Source organism: Leptodactylus fuscus, chromosome 8 (assembly GCF_031893055.1).
Source record: "Leptodactylus fuscus isolate aLepFus1 chromosome 8, aLepFus1.hap2, whole genome shotgun sequence".
NCBI classification, from domain to species: Eukaryota; Metazoa; Chordata; class Amphibia; order Anura; family Leptodactylidae; genus Leptodactylus; species Leptodactylus fuscus.
This window is the reverse complement of record NC_134272.1, coordinates 74,612,527-74,634,708: the sequence shown is the minus strand read 5'-3', so window position 1 is coordinate 74,634,708 and position 22,182 is coordinate 74,612,527. Positions and strand designations below refer to the sequence as shown.

Here is a 22,182-nt window from a genome sequence, read left to right as displayed (position 1 = left end):
CCCCGCTATACATCACCCCTGTCCATGTCGGGTCGGTGGCCTCGTAGTCCACCAACTCCTCTTCCAATTGCTCACTTTTCTCTTACTGCAAACCGCACATGACAACAGCATGCCCTGATGGCAACTGTGTCTCCTCATCATCATCACTGAGGACGGAAAATGCTGGTTGCGGGTCCACAACCACAAAATTGCCAGGTGATGGCGGATGCTCCAGTGTTTGGGCATCAGTACACACAAAGTTGTCTCGTAGCTCCTGGGATTCGGGAAGTGGTTCAACAGCGGGAGAGACAGTAAAAGGACCCGAAAAGAGATCCTGGGAGGGGGCAAGGGTAGGATGACTCTGTTGGGAAGATTGGGCATGTTGGGAGGAAGGAGGGGCAGACTCTTGGGTATGAACACGACTGCAGGTAGTGGCTGACCGGCTGCTGGAAAAGCAGCTGGAAGCATTATCCGCTAGCCATTGTAAGACCTGTTCCTGGTGCTCGGGCCTCGTCTGCGTTGTACCCTGCTTAACGCAGCTGTCATATCAGCAATAGTAATTAGTGCATGCTAATGTTTCTTGTCCAGTGGAAAGGATGGGATAGGATTTCACATAAGTCTGCCACCCATGGAAACTCATGGTGCAGAAACTGAGGGAGCTGACTTTGATGAACTCTTGGGTTCTGTAGATGGAACTCCATCAAAGGTCTCTGCTGCTCACACACCCTGCTCAACATACGGTATCTAGGGTTTCAGCGTGTGGTGACCTCACACAACAGCCGGTGCTTCAGGCAGATGTAGGCGTTGCTGGAGTGTATTGAGGCTAGCACCAGGTACTGTAGACTTGCCAAAGTGGGAGCAAGAGTGTCGCACTTTAACCAGTAGCTTGGGTAAATTGGGGTAAGTTGTTAGAAACCGTTGCAAAAATAATTTGAAAACGTGGGCCATGTGTGGACTGTGTTTGGGTCTGGCAAGCTCCAGATCTGCTACCAGGTTCCGGCCATTATCACATACGCCAACCTGCACCTGGGCCAAGGTGCAGTGGGGCAAAACACATTGCCATCTCATCCAAGATGGCATCCCTGAACTCAGAGGCACTGTGCTGTCTGTCCCCCAACTTGATGAGCTTCAGCACGGCCCGCTGATGTCTCCCCACGCCAGTAGCTGGGGTCGATTCAACAGCGGAGGAGGAGGAGGAGGGTGGTGTTTCAGCACTCTTGCCTGGAATATTGGGCGGGGAGACAAGGCAGACCGCCACAGTTTGCGACCCGGTCCCAGCCTCAACTACATTCAGCCAGTGTGCCGCTATTGAGATGCAGCGTCCCTGGCCGCATGCACTGTCCACGCGTCGGTGGTCAAGTGAAACTTTGTGCAACTTAGTGCAGAACTTACGGCCCGCCTGATGTTACGGGACACGTGCTGGTGCAAGGCTCAACTCACCCAAAGGGCCAAAAACACTGCTGGTGAATTCTGTTGAGTTCCAAAGGACTCTGTGTTTAGATTTGGCTCAGTCGCAGCTCCAGAACATGCCTTTGAAGGCAAGGTTTCCTTTAGTGGCTCCATCTCAGCAGGATGATGATGGTGAAGCTTGGTTAAATCTGGTGTCGGAAGGGAAAGGGGTTTCTGATCTACATCTAAAGTACTGGAGCATGTTGTTTGGACTATTAACATCTGATCAGAACCCTGTAGAGGTAATTTAGAGACCGATATTAGAGGACCATTACCAGGACACAGCAACTCATCTGTTACCTCTGGTGATTCAGGACGTGGTGGGGCAGAGAGAGGGACAGTGAATGGAGCCGAAAACAGCTCCTGGGAGGTGGGAAAGGTGGGATTAGGTTGCTGGGAAGATTGGGCATGTTGTGAGGAAGGAGGACCAGACTGTTGGGTAGGGGGAGGAGTTGAGGTAGAGGCTGACTGGCTGGTGGAGAATGTGCTGGAAGCATTGTCCGCCAGCCATTGTAACACCTCTTCCTGGTGCTCGGGCCTAGTTAGGTTTGTACCCTGCACCCCATTTAATGTGGCCATCAAGCTGGGGACTGTGGGGAAGCGCAATGCTTTTTGCCGCAGAGCTGTAGGCCGTAGACGCTGTTGGTTGAGCACAACCTTGCTCCACATCTGCATTTCCACGTCCCCGTCCTCGTCCCCTTGCACTAGCCTTGCGCATTTTAAATGTATACTAGTGCCCTTTTTATGGTCTATACACCCCTAATAAAAGCTGTTTGACAGGTATACAGCAAGAAGTCAATGCTTTGTATTCCTGCTAATTTGTGGGTGAGGGACACCCAAAATAAAAGCTATTTGACAGGTGTATAGCAAGAAGTAACTGCTTTGTATTCCTGCTAATTTGTGGGTGGGGGACACTCCAAAAAATAGATGTTTGACAGGTATATAGCAAGAAGTCAATGATTTGTGTTCCTGCTAATTTGTGGGTGGGGGACACCCAAAATAAAAGCTGTTTGACAGGTGTATAGCAAGAAGTAACTGCTGTGGATTCCTGCTATTTTGTGTGCGGACACCACTAATAAAAGCTGGTTTGCACGTATATAGCAACAAGTAACTGCTCTGGATTCCTGTTTTCCACCGTCCGTGGAAAGCTGGACTCCTGTCCCTGCAGTGTATAGCTCTGAGAAGAGCTGTTGTTGTTCTTCGGTTTTTCCCTGCCTACTACAAGCTAATGCCTATCTAGCCCTCAGCAGATGTCTTTCTCTCCCTATCTCTCACCGCGAAATGACACGAATATGGCGGCGGCCGTTCTTATGAATGGGAGGTCACATGCTTTGGGCAGTCAATGGGTTTTTTCAATTTTTTTTCACTGCCTCCGTTGTCGTAGTTCCTGTCCCACCTCCCCTGCGCAGATATTGGTGCAAAGAACGTGCCAGGGAAGGTAGGAGGGGATACGAATTTTTACTGTGTTTGCCTCGTGGTATTCAATCGGAATTGAATACCTCGAATGGCCTGATATTCGATCGAACGGTGTTCGCTCATCTCTAATCTTCAATAAAAATTACAGTTAAAAAAAAATAAATCTAATAATAGAATCCCTTTAATAGCTCCTTATTACCCAGCTTTCCTCATACGATGTTGTCCTTACATAGGGCACCATGTTATAGTCTGAGAGCAGATCCTCTTTAAACACATGAATTCACAAAGATGAGAAGATGATATATTGGTCATAGTGCTTACTTACCTGTTCTGCATTGTATTTATTACAATCAGCCAGTTCCAATGCTCGGCCCCCTAATCTATAGCGACGGTCATCGACCAAACACTTTTTGACACCCGAATTATATATCTGTAGAAAGGTCATGAAACATCATAACATTACAAAACAGATTCACAGTAGTCAGCATTATTTACAATCTGAAACCTTAGAAGTCTTAGAAGTGAACTTGTATTGACAAAATACATTACACCTATAGAAGCTTTTCTGATCTCCCATTCTACATCCACAGACATTACTATGGAGTTGTTCCCCATTTCAAATATTCTTCTGAGGCCAAAAGATATTTTTTATTCTTCTAGATGAGCCTTTGTGAAGTCAGGCTAGCAAAAAAGGAACCCATTGAAGTCAATGGGAGGCTTTTTTTTCAGCGCTGAAATTCCACACCATTTTCCTCCGTGTGAATGGACCCTAAGAGTATTCTACACTATGTTTTATATGCTAAGGCTCCCCATTGTGGAAAAGCTTTTTTTGTTACAGATTGTGCTGTAATTTTTTGAGTCAAAGCCAAGAGTGTATTTAACAGAAGGCGAATGTATAAGAGCTTCCTTTATATTTCCCATTCTTTTATAAGCCAATCCTGATATTGGCTCTAGAAAAAGCAGTAACATCTGCACAAAAAAAAGTGTTTCCACAATGTGGGGCCTCAGCCATTGATAGGTTCCTAAGGGCCCTGACAGTGTCATACACTATGTATTATAGATATACAGTCCTAGGAGCCCTGACAGTGTCATACACTATGTATTATAGATATACAGTCCTAGGAGCCCTGACAGTGTCATACACTATGTTTTATATATATATATATATATATATAGTCCTAAGGGCCCTGACAGTGTCATACACTATGTTTTATAGATATATAGTCCTAGGAGACCTGACAGTGTCATACACTATGTTTTACAGATATACAGTCCTAGGAGCCCTGACAGTGTCATACACTATGTTTTATAGATAGGTTCCTAGGAGCCCTGGCAGTGTCATACACTATGTTTTATAGATATATAGTCCTAGGAGCCCTGACAGTGTCATATACTATGTTTTATAGATAGGTTTTGAGCCCTAACTGTGTTCTACACTGTTTTTTAAAAAAATTTTTATTAATTCTTTATTTATATAAAAAATAGAAATAAACACAACAAACCATACAAAACGTCCTCCATACAAATAAGAGCTATTAAACAAAACTGTATCAAATACAGGGACAATCAGCTTAACAAGATGTAAGACAAAACAAGTGCCGGCTCATGGGGAAGTATATACATGAACAGAGGGAGCGGATGGACAAGGGGGAAAAGACTGGAAAAGAGAGAGGAGAGAGGGAAAAAAAGAGTGGTTAAGGGAAAGGAAAGACCAGCAGACCCACCACAGGAAGTGGCTGTCACTATTTCTAATTATTATTATCATTCTTCTTCTTCTTCTTCTTCTTCTTCTTATTGTTTATTTATATAGCACCATTAATTCCATGCTTCTTTACATTTAAGGGTTTACATATGGTACACAAAATAAATATAATACTAACAGTGACCGACTGGCACAGTGGGATAGAGGGCCCTGCCCGCGAGGGCTTACAATCTATGAGGGAAGAGGGATAGAGACAGAAGGAGAGGGGGAGGCTGTACAGATGGCAGTGCGGTGATAGTGTTATTGGAGGTTGTAGGCCTTCCTGAATAGCTGAGTCTTCAGGGCCTTCTTGATGCTTGTGATTGTGGGGGTCAGTCTTATGTGTCTTGATAAGGCGTTCCAGAGTATGGGGGATGCACGGGAGAAATCTTGGAGGTGGTTGTGTGAAGAGCGGATAAGAGCAGAGCGGAGTAGAAAGTCTTTGGAGAATCGGAGGTTATGTGTGGGCAGGTAGCGGGAGATTAGGACAGAGATGTATGGAGGAACCAGGTTATGTGTAGCTATGTATGTCAGCATTAGTAACCTGAACTCTATTCTCTGGGCAATGGGTAGCCAATAAAGGGATTGACAGAGGGGAGCCGCCAATGAAGAACAGGGGAAGAGGTGTATTAAGTGATCAGCACAGTTTAAGGTGGACTGGAGAGGGGGGGGGTGAGAGTTTTTGCAGGAAGGCCATGGAGAAGGGTGTTACAGTAATCTAAGCAGGAGATAATGAGGGCCTGGACGAGCTTCTTTGTGGTTTCAGGGGTGAGGAAGGAGCAGATTCAATGGATATTCTTGAGTTGAAAGCGGCAGGAGGTGTTGAGGGTTTTTATGTGCGATTTGAAGGATAGGTCAGAGTCCAGGGTTATCTCAAGGCAGCCGCCATGTGGGACAGGTGTAAGCTTGGTTCCATTAACTTTGACAGATGGCTCAGGGAAAAGGGTCGTATGAGGTGGGGTGAAGATCATGAACTCTGTTTTCTCCATGTTGAGTTTGAGAAAGCAGGAGGAGAGAAAGGAGGCTATGGCTGTTAGACACTTCTGAACTCTGGCCAACAGAGAGGTAATGTCTGGTCCAGATAGATATATTTCAGTGTCCTCAGCATAGCAATGGTATTGAAAAAGAGATTCTATGAGTTGGCCCAGGCCAAGGGTGTAGATGGAGAACAGGAGGGATCCTACGACGGAGCCTTGGGGGACACCTACAGAGAGAGGGTGTGGTGAGGAGGTGGTGTGTGAGAGGGAGACGCTTAATCTGTGGTCGGTGAGGTATGAGGAGACCAGGAAGGTGCCAGGTCTGAGATGCCAAGGGATGAGAGCGTTTTTAACAAGAGGGAGTGGTTGACTGTGTCAAAGGCAGAGGAGAGGTCAAGGAGGAAGAGGATAGAGTAGTGATGTTAGGCTTTGCAGTTAGAAGGTTATTAGTGACTTTGGTTAGGGCAGTTTCAGTGGAGTGATGGGGTCTGAAGCCTGACTGTAGTCTGTCAAAGAGTAAGTTGGAAGAGAGATAGGAGGAGAGTTCTGAGTGGAGGTAATGCTCAAGCAGTTTTGAGGCATATGGGAGCAGTGAGATGGGACAATAGTTGGCCAGAGAGGACTGGTCAAGGGACGGTTTCTCAATTATAGGTGTGATGGTAGAATGCTTGAAGGCCGAGGAAAAGGATCCATTTGTTAGGGATAGGTTGAAGAGATGGGTTAGGGCCGGAGGAATGACAGTGAGTTTGGGGATGAGATGTGACTGCCCAAAAGACTTGCAGTAGTGTCCGCTCCTCCATGCAGCAATGACCTCGGGGAACATGGTACCACCTGATATCTACAATTGAACTCTTGTAGGCAAATTCAAAAATTCTGGAGCACTGTGAGTCTGTGAATTCCATGTACAGGTTACCTTCCCACTTCATCAGAAAGTCAGGCTTCTGACCTGGAGGAGGGGAGACCAGTGCTACACTATGTTTTAAGACATTTTCTTGAGAGATTTGCCCACCTCTAGTCAATATCTTTTCAAATAAGGTAGTTTCATCTAATAGATTGTGTGATTCTGCATCAAAATGTAACAAGATGTTTTTTGTTTTGTTTTTTAAACTGCTGTTTTTTGCCTCTCTAAATTTCCTGCCACAAGGGGTCTCCCTTATAGCTAATTTGCTGTTTACTCCTTGGTACTAGGGAGGTCCCATCTAAATATATCATTTAAATGCAAGACAGATTGGTAGTGAGTGAAGAGAGGAGGGACACAGTGACTGCAGAGGGGGAAGGGCTGGTATCTCCTCACAGCCTGGATGATGATGGATCTGTCCCCATCAGGATTTCAGTTTTTCTGTTCCAATTATGGAAGCATTAATCCAAGGGAGATGTGAACATAGCCTGCAGATGACATTAGCTAGATATATGACCATAACTAGATGCATGATATAGGGTGTTTTCACATACAGCATTTTTGGAAAAAAAAAAAATGATTGTAGTTTTTTTTTAAGTCAAGCCAAAAGTAAATTCAATGGAAAGTAGAAAGAAAAAAGCTGGATCTATTTCTGGATCTGCCTACAAAAACTGGATAAAAATTGCATTTTTTTAAATTTAATGCCCAGTGTGTGAAGCCACTCATGATGAAAATTTTAGCAACCTTTAAGTAAATACATGTGAAATTCCACTTACGTTTCCATATAAAGCTGGCTGTGTATCTGGTACATGTGCTTCAGGAAATACATTTTTAAGATACCAGGAAAAGTTCTGGCACTGAAGGCTTTGACGGACATTGAATCTCTTAGATAAATCTCCGTAAGACTTCTGCAAAAATTTGAAAATATCATTATGATAATGTTAATGAAAATGAAAACATAAAACTATATATTAGTACTAGCTGGTACCCGCGACTTCGTCTGCGGTGATTGTAGAAGTGGGTATATACAGGTGCGGGTAAGGTTTTCGTACTGTGTATAAGGGATGGGATATGAAATGTAACTTTGTATCTTGTTGATGCTGTAATTCTGAGAGCACATGAGACTTTTGTATTGAATGTAATTTGTATTTCAGCCGCTATACGGTGTTGTTATAAACTGTACATAGTGTCTTTGGGACAGAGGTATTTCAAGTGAATATACTTCGATATACGACATTGTATGATTTGTTATTTTCCGCCAGAGCATGTAAGTTTTGGGCACAGGATACTCTTGAGCAAGCCACATAAAGTTGTCCATATGAGAAGCCTGGTGTGCTTTCAGCGTTTGTCCTTGGGATTTATTAATGGTCATTGTAAAAGCCAACTTAAGGGGAAATTGTGGTCGTTTGAATTGAATGGGAAATGATTTGGTATAATTGGAATGCGTGGGGTTAACACACTGTCACCTGTAGCTGCTCCTGTAAGAATAGTGGCTTCAATGATATTTGTTCCTAGTTGTTTGACACGTAGCCTTGTGCCATTACACAATCGGGGTGCATCCAGATTACGCATGAGTAGAACAGGGACGCCAATCTTGAGTTCTAGTTTATGTGAAGGGACGTCGGGTAATTCTAAGGTGGGCAGTAAGGCAGATTGGTGACTTTATTATTGACCGTTACGTGTTCGTGGTGTGTTGAAACGGTACATCGGTGACTTTGGCTCATAAAACCGCAGCAAAATTTGCAACCAAAATGCTGTGTTAACGCAACGTGGTGCTTCAGCCTTAGGCCTCCTGCACACAAATGGCACGGGTATGGTTTTCACTGACCTATAGATTAAAAATAAATTGACAGGAATGCAAATACGGACAGGTGTAGGAAAGGTATAGGACAAATATAGGACAGGTGTAGGAAAGGTATAGGACATATATAGGACCTGCTCTATATTTTACAGCTCAATTTGTCCCAGACACACAGCCGCAAAAACAGGATCTATGTGTATGGGCCCATTGAAATGTACAGGACCAATTGTAGATAAAAGTCTGGCCCTGTGCATGACAGTTCAGTAACTCCATGTGCCTATTATTAATAGTAATTAACCCCATCATGTCCCTCACATTAACCCTTGTGTAAGAGTTACTGATATGGGAGAAACTTGGAGGTAATAATTAAGTATCTTCATTATTGAGGTCTTTTATTAGTACCCCCATATGTCTCACATATTAGTAACCTTTATATGAGGCACACAGGGGTTAATATGAGGGACATGATGGGGTTTATTCCTATTAATGTGAGGCACATGGAGTTACTAACACTAAACTAATAACCCCAAATGCCTGACATTAATGAGAATAGGAATCCTATGTACCTGTGTGCTTGTTACTTTCACTTTGCTAGCAGCTTCCTCTCCTCCTCGGGCAGCCTTTGCAGGATGCAGACGGCAGGAGCTATCACTATAGCAGGCAGAGACCTGAGCGATTAAGCTCCACCCCCTGGGTTTCCTGCACCCCTCTCATTGGAGAGCAGTGAGAGAAGGGGAGTGTCCTTATGCCTCAGCTCTAGCAGAGCACTGAAGAGACGCTCGGACTTCATTTAACTCTTGCAGGTCCTGTGCTGCTGGCATGCCAGTGAAATATGGCAGGAGTGCCACTCTTGGCATGTGTTCCAGGGGTTGCTGACCTCTGCTGTAGAGGGTAATATGAATTTTGTGGCTTGCTATGGTCCAAAGTGTGTGAGATTGCAGAGATAGTGATGTGAGTTTGGGTTTTGTGGGGGTCCTGGGAAAAAACGTATGTGTGCTATTGTGACGAAAAGTAGCCTATTGCACAATCGAGTGTAGTGACTATGTTTGTGAAAAATTTCAGCCAAATCGGTGGCGCGGGTTTTGCGTGATTGAGGTACAAACATCCAAACACACAAACCCTCAAACATCCAAACTCACAAACAGGATTGTGGATAAAACTATGGTCCTGTACATTTCAATGGGCCCATACACATAGATCCTGTTTTTGCGGCTGTGTATCCGGGACAAATTGAGCTGTAAAATATACAGCAGGTCCTATATATGTCCTATACCTTTCCTACACCTCTCCGTATTTGCAGCCCTGTCAATTTATTTTTAATCTATAGGTCAGTGAAAACCATACCCGTGCCATTTGTGTGCAGGAGGCCTAAGGCTGAAGCACCACGTTGCTTTAACACAGCGTTTTGGTTGCAAATTTTGCTGCGGTTTTATGAGCCAAAGTCACCGATGTACCGTTTCAACACACCACGAACATGTAACGGTCAATAATAAAGTCACCAATCTGCCTTACTGCCCACCTTAGAATTACCCGGCGTCCCTTCACATAAACTAGAACTTAAGATTGGCGTCCCTGTTCTACTCATACGCAATCTCAATGCACCCCGATTGTGTAATGGCACGAGGCTACGTGTCACACAACTAGGAACAAATATCATTGAAGCCACTATTCTTACAGGAGCAGCTACAGGTGACAGTGTGTTAACCCCACGCATTCCAATTATACCAAATCATTTCCCATTTCAATTCAAACGACTACAATTTCCCCTTAAGTTGGCTTTTACAATGACCATTAATAAATCCCGAGGACAAACGCTGACAGTAGCAGGAATACATTTGGCCACACCAGGCTTCTCACGTGGACAACTTTATGTGGCTTGCTCAAGAGTATCCTGTGCCCAAAACTTACATGTACTGGTGGAAAATAACAAATCATACAATGTCGTATATCGAAGTATATTCACTTGAAATACCTCTGTCCCAAAGACAGTATGTACAGTTTATAACAACACCGTATAGCAGCTGAAATACAAATTACATTCAACACAAAAGTCTCATGTATTCTCTGAATTATAGCAAAAACAAGATACACAGTTACATTTCATATCCCATACCTTATACACAGTACGAAAACCTTACCCGCGCCTGTATATACCCACTTCTACAATCACCACAGACGAAGTCGCGGGTACCAGCTAGTATTAATATATACAGTTAGGGGGATATTGTCACTCCTTAGGGAGAGACCACCATATAGGTGTGTGGAGACTTGTTAAGCCTTTAGCACTCCACTTTGCAAGGAACTATGGGAAGAATATGCAAATCCACCTTCCATGATGTAATTAGGAAGACAGTTGCTGCCTCATTGTTGCAAACCAATAGAGGGCACTCACTGGAATGTGCAAGCCTGTCTTAAGACAGGATTCCAGTGAAATAACCCAATAATGGCTGCTCCCTTTAGCCTCATGCCCGACCTTCCAAGAGGCCTTTGTTTAGCAATGACGCTGGGATTATTACCAGGTTATAGTCTCTCAATCGAGGACAGCTGTTTCGATCTGGTTGGATCTCATCAGCCCGATGTAGAGAGGACTATAACCTGGTAGAGGTGAGAGGCTTAGACAGGGTTCGGGGGATATTGTCACTCCTTAGGGAGAGACCACCATATAGGTGTGTGGAGACTTGTTAAGCCTTTAGCACTCCACTTTGCAAGGAACTATGGGAAGAATATGCAAATCCACCTTCCATGATGTAATTAGGAAGACAGTTGCTGCCTCATTGTTGCAAACCAATAGAGAGGCAGCAACTGTCTTCCTAATTACATCATGGAAGGTGGATTTGCATATTCTTCCCATATATACAGTTAGAGCAGAGCTGGTTATACGTCTCTATATTAGTATACTAGCTGGTACCCGCGACTTCATCTGCGGTGATTGTAGAAGTGGGTATATACAGGCGCGGGTAAGGTTTTCGTACTGTGTATAAGGTATGGGATATGAAATGTAACTTTGTATCTTGTTTTTGCTATAATTCTGAGAGCACATGAGACTTTTGTGTTGAATGTAATTTGTATTTCAGCTGCTATACGGTGTTGTTATAAACTGTACATAGTGTCTTTGGGACAGAGGTATTTCAAGTTAATATACCTCGATATACGACATTGTATGATTTGTTATTTTCTGCCAGTAGTGTGTTGACATTTTTTTGTTTTTAAAAGTTGCCATATTCTGAGAGCAGTCACTTTTTTATTTGTCTGTGTCGGGGGATGTCTTTTTTTGCGGGGCCGGGTGTAGTTTTTAGTTGTTGCATTTTCGAGAAATGCTATTGGTTTGATCACTTTTGATTGATATTTGTATGATAATGAAAATAGTGAAAAAACGGCGTTTTTGGACTTTTCAGTATGTTTGCCGCTACGGCGTTAAGTGTCCAGGCAAAATATTTTTCTAGCTTTGTAGAGCGGACGATTTCGGACACAGGGATACCTAACATGTATGTGTTTCACAGTATTTAACTACTTTTATATGTGTTCTAGGGAAAGGGGGGTGATTTGAATTTGTAATAGTTTTTATTTTGTATTTTATTTTTTTTTCCCTTTTTTTGTTTTTGTCTTTGCATTTATTAGACCGCCTAGGGGTATTGACATGGGTGGGCGGTGTCGCGGATTGTCAGAGCAGTGGGGGTTGGCAAACATGGCTGCTCCGGAGCGTTAAAGAGAGCCTCCTGGAGTATCGTTAAGGTGAGGGGCAAAGTGGTAAAGTATATGTATATGTGATTGTGTGGGGTTAGGGGCTAAGCTGTAGAGGGCAATATGAATTTTGTGGCTTGCTATGGTCCAAAGTGTGTGAGATTGCAGAGATGGCGATGTGAGTTTGGGTTTTGTGGGGGTCCTGGGAAAAACGTATGTGCGCTATTGTGACGAAAAGTAGCCTATTGCGCAATCGAGTGTAGTGACTATGTTTGTGGAAACTTTCAGCCAAATCGGTGGAGCGGGTTTTGCGTGATTGAGGAACAAACATCCGAACATCCAAACATCCAAACACACAAACTCACAAACCCAATAATATTAATAGGATACAGTTAGATCAGAGCTGGTTATACTTCCATATATTAGTATATACAGTTAGAGCAGAGCTGGTTATACTTCCATATATTAGTATATACAGTTAGAGCAGAGCTGGTTATACTTCCATATATTAGTATATACAGTTAGAGCAGAGCTGGTTAAACTTCCATATATTAGTATATACAGTTAGAGCAGAGCTGGTTATACTTCTATGTATCTTGCTTGAGATTTTCCTCTACTCTGATAATATTATTTACTGATATGATTTACAACATTCTCGCAAGTATAGGCAGCAATAGACAAGAGGTGACTAATTGAGGTCTATGGGAGAGTTTTTTAGGCTATTTCTGTGCAGGGAGGAGATGAGATAATCTGTGACATCATCTGTTTCCAGTAATGGATGAAATGATGGCTTAGGCTGGGTTCACACTAGCGCTAGCGCACACTAGAGCCCCTTTAAGTGTCTGTTTACAAAGATGTCCGATTTTTCAAGCGGAAAGCTAAATCCTACATGTATCGGACAATAGCTGTCGGGCACTGACGCTAGTGTGACCCCAGCTTTAGTGTTATATACAGCGGTGTTATCTTATATTGTAATCATGTCTGTGCTGTTTGGGATATAAATTAGGTGACTGCTGAAATGTAAACACTCCGCTGTCCATCTAGTATTAGGCTAATCATGAAACTGTATGTTTTAGATAAAAACACTTGGTTTTAATACTTGGCCATTTTTAGTGACACATTACCTTTAAAGTGATAACAAGCTGTGGACCCTTTGCCCCCTTTCCCCCATCTCCTTCCCATGGGAATTGCTTCTTTTATATGGTACCTGTCTAGCAAGAGCTGCTGCCTCCGGGCTCCTCCTGTAAAATAGCTCTTTATAGTCATCCATCCACACTTCAGCTAGGCGGACCAGGTTATGGATGATTTCCAGTTTTGATTTAGGAAATGTATGTGGACTCCTGTCACGAAATATATGACCAACAACAGAACAGGGCAAGATCTCCAGTTGCCCACCGCACTGCCACACCTATCGATTAAAATATTGTTTAGAATGAAATATATAGAAGAAATAATATTGAGAAAAAATTCCATAAAAGGATTCAAACAAAGTTTGAAGGATCTGCAGCTCAGAGGAGGTTAAAACTCAAAAAAACTTTATTTCATACTTTTAAAAGGACTCACCCCAAATGGGTGAATACATTCAGAGGTTTAACAACAAGACATAGTGAGAAAAAGATAGAAAAATGTGAAAATAAAACCAAAAACCGCTGACGCGTTTCGGGACAGATTTTTGAGGCTGTATTCCGCTATGATTAAGGGACACTAAAAAATCTGTCCCGAAACGCGTCAGCGGTTTTTGGTTTTATTTTCACATTTTTCTATCTTTTTCTCACTATGTCTTGTTGTTAAACCTCTGAATGTATTCACCCATTTGGGGTGAGTCCTTTTAAAAGTATGAAATAAAGTTTTTTTGAGTTTTAACCTCCTCTGAGCTGCAGATCCTTCAAACTTTGTTTGAATCCTTTTATGGAATTTTTTCTCATCGTTTTGCTCCAAGAGGTCAAGGAGAACAGGGTCGTGCACCACAGGAGGACAAGTGAACGGAAGATAGGTGAGCTACTTCTCTATTTTTTCTAAAAGTGTTGTTTTAAGAAATAATATTATTAATATTAATAATAATTCATCAGTGACTATATAGAGTGTCTTTCTCCACATGATTAGGCACATACAGTTAGGGCCAGAAATATTTGGACAGTGACACAATTTTCGCAAGTTGGGCTCTGCATGCCACCACATTGGATTTGAAATGAAACCTCTACAACAGAATTCAAGTGCAGATTGTAACGTTTAATTTGAAGGGTTGAACAAAAATATCTGATAGAAAATGTAGGAATTGTACACATTTCTTTACAAACACTCCACATTTTAGGAGCTCAAAAGTAATTGGACAAATAAACATAACCCAAACAAAATATTTTTATTTTCAATATTTTGTTGCGAATCCTTTGGAGGCAATCACTGCCTTAAGTCTGGAACCCATGGACATCACCAAACGCTGGTTTCCTCCTTCTTAATGCTTTGCCAGGCCTTTACAGCCGCAGCCTTCAGGTCTTGCTTGTTTGTGGGTCTTTCCGTCTTAAGTCTGGATTTGAGCAAGTGAAATGCATGCTCAATTGGGTTAAGATCTGGTGATTGACTTGGCCATTGCAGAATGTTCCACTTTTTTGCACTCATGAACTCCTGGGTAGCTTTGGCTGTATGCTTGGGGTCATTGTCCATCTGTACTATGAAGCGCCGTCCGATCAACTTGGCAGCATTTGGCTGAATCTGGGCTGAAAGTGTATCTCGGTACACTTCAGAATTCATCCGGCTACTCTTGTCTGCTGTTATGTCATCAATAAACACAAGTGACCCAGTGCCATTGAAAGCCATGCATGCCCATGCCATCACATTGCCTCCACCATGTTTTACAGAGGATGTGGTGTGCCTTGGATCATGTGCCGTTCCCTTTCTTCTCCAAACTTTTTTCTTCCCATCATTCTGGTACAGGTTGATCTTTGTCTCATCTGTCCATAGAATACTTTTCCAGAACTGAGCTGGCTTCTTGAGGTGTTTTTCAGCAAATTTAACTCTGGCCTGTCTATTTTTGGAATTGATGAATGGTTTGCATCTAGATGTGAACCCTTTGTATTTACTTTCATGGAGTCTTCTCTTTACTGTTGACTTAGAGACAGATACACCTACTTCACTGAGAGTGTTCTGGACTTCAGTTGATGTTGTGAACGGGTTCTTCTTGACCAAAGAAAGTATGCGGCGATCATCCACCACTGTTGTCATCCGTGGACGCCCAGGCCTTTTTGAGTTCCCAAGCTCACCAGTCAATTCCTTTTTTCTTAGAATGTACCCGACTGTTGATTTTGCTACTCCAAGCATGTCTGCTATCTCTCTGATGGATTTTTTCTTTTTTTTCAGCCTCAGGATTTTCTGCTTCACCTCAATTGAGAGTTCCTTTGACCGCATGTTGTCTGGTCACAGCAACAGCTTCCAAATGCAAAACCACACACCTGGAATCAACCCCAGACCTTTTAACTACTTCATTGATTACAGGTTTACGAGGGAGACGCCTTCAGAGTTAATTGCAGCCCTTAGAGTCCATTGTCCAATTACTTTTCGTCCCTTGAAAAAGAGGAGGCTATGAATTGCAGAGCTATGATTCCTAAACCCTTTCTCAGATTTGGATGTGGAAACTCTCATATTGCAGCTGGGAGTGTTCACTTTCAGCCCATATTATATATATAATTGTATTTCTGAACATGTTTTCGTAAACAGCTAAAATAACAAAACTTGTGTCACTTTCCAAATATTTCTGGCCCTAACTGTATATATGTATAGAGACGCCCTGCTTAAAGGGGCTGCACATGCTTAGAAATTAGCTTCTTCCAAAAACAGTGCTACACTTAATTCCATTGGAGACAAACCTCAATATCAGACACAACCAATAGACAGACGTGACACTCTCTAGAATTATACGGCCATGTTTTTCTAATCCCTGACAATTCCATTAATTTCTCCTGTAGTGGGGCAGCAGGAGAAGTGACTACTTGTTGCCAGACTGACCTCACATTTATCAGGATATTGTTCTACCAGGCAGAGAAGGGATTGCACAAAGTGGGCAATGGTTTAACCTCTTCTCGCCGAAGGAATTTTTTCGCTGTTTGCTTTTCATTTTCCACCATCCAAAAGCCATAACTTTTTTATTTTTCTGTTCACTGATCTGTATGAGGACTTCATTTTTGTAGGTTCACTATTTGGGAAAAATATTTTCATAAGTTTGTAGACTGGGCATTTTCATACACAGGGATAGATAATGTGTTATGCTGGGTTCACATGGAGTTCTTTGATCCGGAATTTGACGCGGGCAGCCTCAGATTAGGGACCAAAAAACGGGTAGCACTCCTCTCCAGATTAGGCCCAAATGAATGGGCCTAGTCGGGAGGGAGTGTCTTCAGGCAGACGTCTGGCCACGGAATCTGCCTGAAGAAGAGCATGTCGCTTCTCTGTTCCACGAGCAGGAATAAACCGCTCGCGGAAAAAAGAAATGACCGGCTCCCATTTATTTCAATGGGAGGTGTTTTTTTTGGTCAGGATTCCAGGTCAAAATCCTGACCAAAAAACCCCATCTGAACTCAGCCTAAGTGTTTCACGTCCTTTGTGTTCTTTTATATGTATTCTAGAGAAAGGGGGATGAGTTTGTAATTTTTTTTAAAGTCATTCTTAGGACCCCCCCCCCCCACACACACACACACACACTTAGAGGTATTGATCCCTGGGAGTCTGGTCAATAAAACAATGCTTTGCCAAACTAGGGCAATTCTATTACAGGCTGCATGGAACAAACAGTAATAGATATGTATTCCAGACAATTCTGTCAACGGCAATGAGTCGCTGGTCCTGAATTTCATTTCAGGGGCTAGCAATCCACCCCAAAATTGCAGCACACATGCACCTCTGGGAAAATGGGGCCACAATCAGCAATGACCAATACGCTATAGCGGTTACTGCCTGCAATCAGTGTGGGTACTGATTATGGGCATTGCGACGGATGTTGCAAATGGTTAAGCAATACGCAGGTCTATTCCTTGCTGACAACTAGTGCTGATCCAGAATTCAAACACCCCCTCCCCCCATACACATTAGAATGATGACATCCAAAATCACTACAAAATTTTGGCAGGGCAGCAAAACTATCTAATGTACAATGCTGTGCAAAGACTTCAAGCATTTGTGAAAGAAATGCTGCGCAGTAAGAATTATATCAGAAATACAAGGGTTAATAGTTTATTTTTGTCAATCAAGAAAAGTTATATGTCAATGTCATCAATATTTGGTGTGACCTTTGCCCTTTGGAGAAGTCCTGGAAGTGATGATATGGTCCCCACATATATAGCCCTGATCTCAGCATCATCCAGTCTGTCTGGGATGACATGAAGAGAAAGAAGGATTGGAGCAAGCCTACAACCACAGAAGATCTGTGCTTAGTTCTCCAAGATGGCGGCAGGAACAACCTCCCTGCCGAGTTCTGCCAAAAAGTGTTTGCACCGAAAAGAAGTCAAAGGTCATATCAAATATTGAGGGCATTTACATTTCTCTTGCTTCATTCGCAAAAATAACCTATTAACTCTTCTATTTCTGAAACCATTCTTACTGGGCAGTGTTTTTTTTCAGCCTGCCTAAAACTTGTACAAAATACTGTACTGTTTTAGGCCGAGGCCACATGTTGCAGTAACGCAGTTTTTGTTGTTGCAGATTTTGCAGCAGTTTTTTGATCCAAAGCCTGAAGTGGATTGAACAGAAGGGAGAAGTATAGGAACTTCCTTATAGATTTCTTATTCCTTTTGTAGCCATTCTTGGCTTCGGCTCAAAAATAAAGCACAGCAAAATCTTCAACAAAAAAGAAGCCTAAGAGACACAAACTGGACCAAAATATAAAGGCCCCATACACAGCAGAATAATATTCTTCAAAATAGTAATTTTGGCAAGGAAGACCAACTACCTGATGTATGTCCCAAGTATATCCCACATCTAGGAGGAAAAAAGGATCAGTCATGTTGAATTTTGGCATGTCCAATCCTTTTATTCTCAGCACATGCTCGGCTGAACTGAGTGTGCATGTGTATGAGGGAATGTGATGTTGTATAGCCATTATATATGATCTTCTCACATGTATTGATGACATTGTAGATCAGATTATGTGACTGGATTTTCCCCATTCTAAGGACACTGCTCTACTCTTTTTATACTGTAGATACACAATTCACCATCACCAGCATTATAACACTATATGTATTTACTTACCCTAAAGGACATTTCTAGATTCTCACCTCCCCATATTTCCATTTCATCATCATAACTTCCAATATACTCAAAGAACTGCTTGGAAACTGAGAAGAGACCTCCAGCTATGGTCGGTGTCCTGTTTGAGAGAGAAGAGTCTTATGATCCCTGATGTAGATGATAGTAGAAAAAAATGCAGAAGCAGCACAGCATACAAACCAGAAGATGGCTAATCTTCAACTTTACATAAGAAGTGGAAAAAATGGCAGCACTCCAACATTTAGAAAAAGTGTGGGTTGGAATAAACCCCCACTTTTTCTAAATGTTGGAGTGCTGCCATTTTTTCCACTCATGATGTAGATGATATCTATATAATGCTATATACTATTGTAATCTACACCATGTATAGTGCTGGGAATAGCAAGGTATCGTATTATACAGAGGGAACTTGATGGAGTATATGTGGGAATGTGGCAGTGCCAGGTTTACTTCTCAGGAGCCTGTAGGTACAAATCCATTTTTTTCAATGAAGTGAAATCTTAAGACTTCAGCAGACCAAAACATTTTAGACAACTGTAACTTCCAACTGTGTGGTAGAAATTTGGGGAAGCCTTCTTTTCTGTTCCAGCATGACTGTGCCCCAGTGTACGAAGCAAGGTCTATAGAGACATGGTTGGGGGGAGGGGGTTGGTGTGGAAGAACTTTACTGGCTGCACAAAAGCCTCACCTCAGCCCTATCATTTTTGGGATAAAGCAGAGCATAGATTGTGAGTAGAGATGATCGAGTAGGTGTTCGATCAAATACTACGGTATTCGAAATACTCGTACTTGATCAAACACTACTAGCTGTTCGAAGTTTAAGGTTCGATGCAGAACCAGCTTTGATTGGCAGAATGCTATACATTCTGCCAATCAACGCTGGTTCTTCTCTTACCTTTAGAAGTCTTCTCCGTGCAGCGTCCCCGTGGCGTCTTTCGGCTGGAAAGCTCTGCCTAGGCCCCGATGCCCAGGCAGAGTGAATTTCAGCCGGAAGACGCCGCGGGGGCGCTGCACCGGAAGAAGACTTCAAGGGGAATCCAGCCCGACCGTCACTTGTGGACTTGGTAAGTATAATTTTATCGAATGTTGCATACCCCTGAAATGAGCATTTCCCCCCATAGACTATAATGGGGTTCGAAATCCGTTCGAACAGCCGAACAGTGTGCGGCTGTTCGAATCGGATTTTGAACCTCGGACATTTTAGTGTTCGCTCATCTCTAATTGTGAGCCCTCCTGTTCAACATCAATGTCAGACCTCTCAAAGGCTCTGCTGGCCAAAAATTTCCACAATCAAATCTCCAAAATCTTGTAGAAAACCTCATATTTAATGCTACATCTCCTGGTGATGGTAACAGAGCTTGTGCCACTCAAACTGGGGGTGTCATGATGAAAGAACAAACAAACTACTGGGAGGCCAAAGGCAGCACTAATCATAGAGGAGGTGTGATGACCCTTAATTCATTCCTGGAGCAGCACGGTGATCCTCTACATCTTATACATGGTCCAATTTAGAATAAAAAGTATTTTCTTTCAAAACCAGCTAGTTCTTTTTGATGAAAAAAACCTGATATGTTGGTCATCTAATGCGATTATAATACGCAAATAAAAACGGATAGAAACATCCTTTTCGAAGGGTCAACCAGGATTACAAAATCATGGCCGCCTTCTTTCAGAAAGAGCGCCACTTCTTCTTCTCAGGAAGTGACATCACATCTGTTGATCACATTCAAATGAAAGAGATTGAGCTGCAGCGTGGTCATGTGACCAGAGGATGTGATGTCACATCCTGTAAAACGGAAGGAAGTTTTTCTGAAAGAAGTCAGCCATGATTTCTAATTTTGGATACCCTCTCCAAGGAATCTGGAAAAATATATCCATTAAAAAGGATACTGATCTCAATGGACCTTTAACGCTGCATGATTGACACTGGCACTCCAGCTCATCTCTGGTGGCATTGCCCTGTATTTGCAGACTATAGGGCAGAGATACAGGCTATAATATCAGAAGTCATGAGTCAACAGATACAGTTGTCACCTGCCTTGATTTGTCTCTCAGCTCCATCTGCGGAACTAAAACCATCGAAATCGAATTTAACGACACATCTCGTAGAGATAGCCAAATCCCTAGTACCCCTTTATTGGCTGCAGACTTCATCACCCCCAATATCACAGTTCCTGGAGAAAGTAGATCTAGAGACAAGGTACGAGGAACTCTCTGGGCCAATTTCTCTCACCACAAATTTTTGAAGACATGGTCACCATGGCTGAAGTACAGGAAGACGAAAATCTCCACAGATCGATCCAGCTTGTAATTGGATTCACCTGACGGGTCTAGTACCTCTACTGCTCCCCCCCTCGTGAAATACACAGATCTGCCTGATATCCTTGTAAAAGTCACCCATCGACACATGATCGAATGCCACAGTACCAGATACCCCATCTGACCGTTTTTACCTTCCCACCTATTTCACTTGCTCTCCCATTTCTTCCCCCCCCCTTCCTATTTTCTTCTTAGCTCTTTTATTTTACGTTGGTAATCGTTCAGGATATGTTACCACAACACACTATACGTATTTGTAATGCTCGCTTTGAAGTCACCAGTGGTGTGACCTGAGACAATTCAATAGAGACGTACTCAACATGGTTACCAGTCTCTGTAAATGTAAACCAAGTTACTTGTGGATATATTTGATTATATACTTTATGTCTCGTATTGTTTCAAGAAATTGTAAAATAATAAAGATTTTGATTTACAAAAAAAAAAAAAAATGGACACCAGGGAAAGTTTCTGTATTTTTGCTTTTTACATTGATGTCTATCCAAGGCAGATACGTATGGAAAGTCTTATATTGTATCCTATGAAGGTAATTTATCCGATTTCTTACCGTATCGGGGAGGTCCCATATGGCCTTTCCTTTGCTGATTTAGGAACATTGTCCCACATAAATGCTAGGGTCCAATCAAACACCCCACGTAACTTATCAAGCCCAGATAGCTCTTTTAATGCAAAAGTGTTTCGATCAATGACACTAATGGCGGGGCAAACGATTACATTGGGCTTCTCAGCGACTCTTGCAAGCAGTGGTTCCAGCCATCCATTGTAACATTCACCTACAAACAAACAGAACAATTTATACATCATGTATGGCCTAATAAGAGCCTGCACCATCTCCCTGTAGCCCTACCCTAGAAACCTTAGGGTAATGTAACACAACCTGTTTCCTAATATGCTATTATCTACCTCCAACTGGGCTGTCTTAGGAGCATACTGTCTAGTAATGTCTACTAAGTACTTATGAGGCCTCTTGTTTCAGGGCACCTGTGAAGCATGGGATTTTCCCAAAAAAATTAAAAATTAAACCTTGATTGATGAAAAGAAATCCAAAGGAGATTATTTTTAGAAGTCCAAAAAAAATAATTCATCAGAAAATATCCATACTGTGTACAACAAAATCCTTGCACTTCAGGCTGCTGTAGTCCCACAGATTTTCCACTAAGTCAACCTCACCAACAACCCAGCTTGATGTCTAATGGATTCCTTTTATACCATACACATTTCCCATAATCCTTTGCAGTTTTCTCTATAAAACACTGGAGTTGCTGCAGACTTGCTTCTTATAAGACCAACACATTGACCATCAGGGTGTCCCTAAATGATAGGGGTAGGCCCAAAGTAGACACTGCGCTAGAGCCAACTGGTGTAAGTTCAGAATCTTTATTGAAGACTACCTACCCCTATCACTTAGGGACGCCCTGTTGGTCAATTTGTTGACCATAAACCCTACTAAACATAAGGCCAGTCTTCCCAATCAGAGACTCCCCTAAGGAATTGGACTAATACTACATTGATCTGCTCGGTGCAGATCATTTTCCTTCACTATTGCCTCTTAGGGCTTGTTCACACGGTGCTAACGCGACCGCAAACAGGCACCATCAAAATCGCGGCGCAAACGTCCCGTACACGCGGCACATTGCGTGCCACGTTT

The 22,182-nt window shown here is 42.6% G+C and overlaps 1 protein-coding gene across 1 annotated transcript in view; it reads right to left on the bottom strand.

Annotated features, from left to right (window-relative positions):
• Nucleotides 1–22,182, bottom strand: part of LOC142217275 (polypeptide N-acetylgalactosaminyltransferase 3-like) — a 28,743-nt gene that overhangs the window by 4,303 nt on the left and 2,258 nt on the right. The window contains exons 4-7 of the mRNA XM_075285468.1: nucleotides 21,082–21,307; nucleotides 18,180–18,297; nucleotides 13,150–13,350; nucleotides 7,237–7,368 (exon numbers count right to left, since the gene is read on the bottom strand). Coding sequence (XP_075141569.1) covers nucleotides 7,237–7,368; nucleotides 13,150–13,350; nucleotides 18,180–18,297; nucleotides 21,082–21,307 — 677 coding nt within the window. The remainder of the gene's footprint in view (nucleotides 1–7,236; nucleotides 7,369–13,149; nucleotides 13,351–18,179; nucleotides 18,298–21,081; nucleotides 21,308–22,182) is intronic.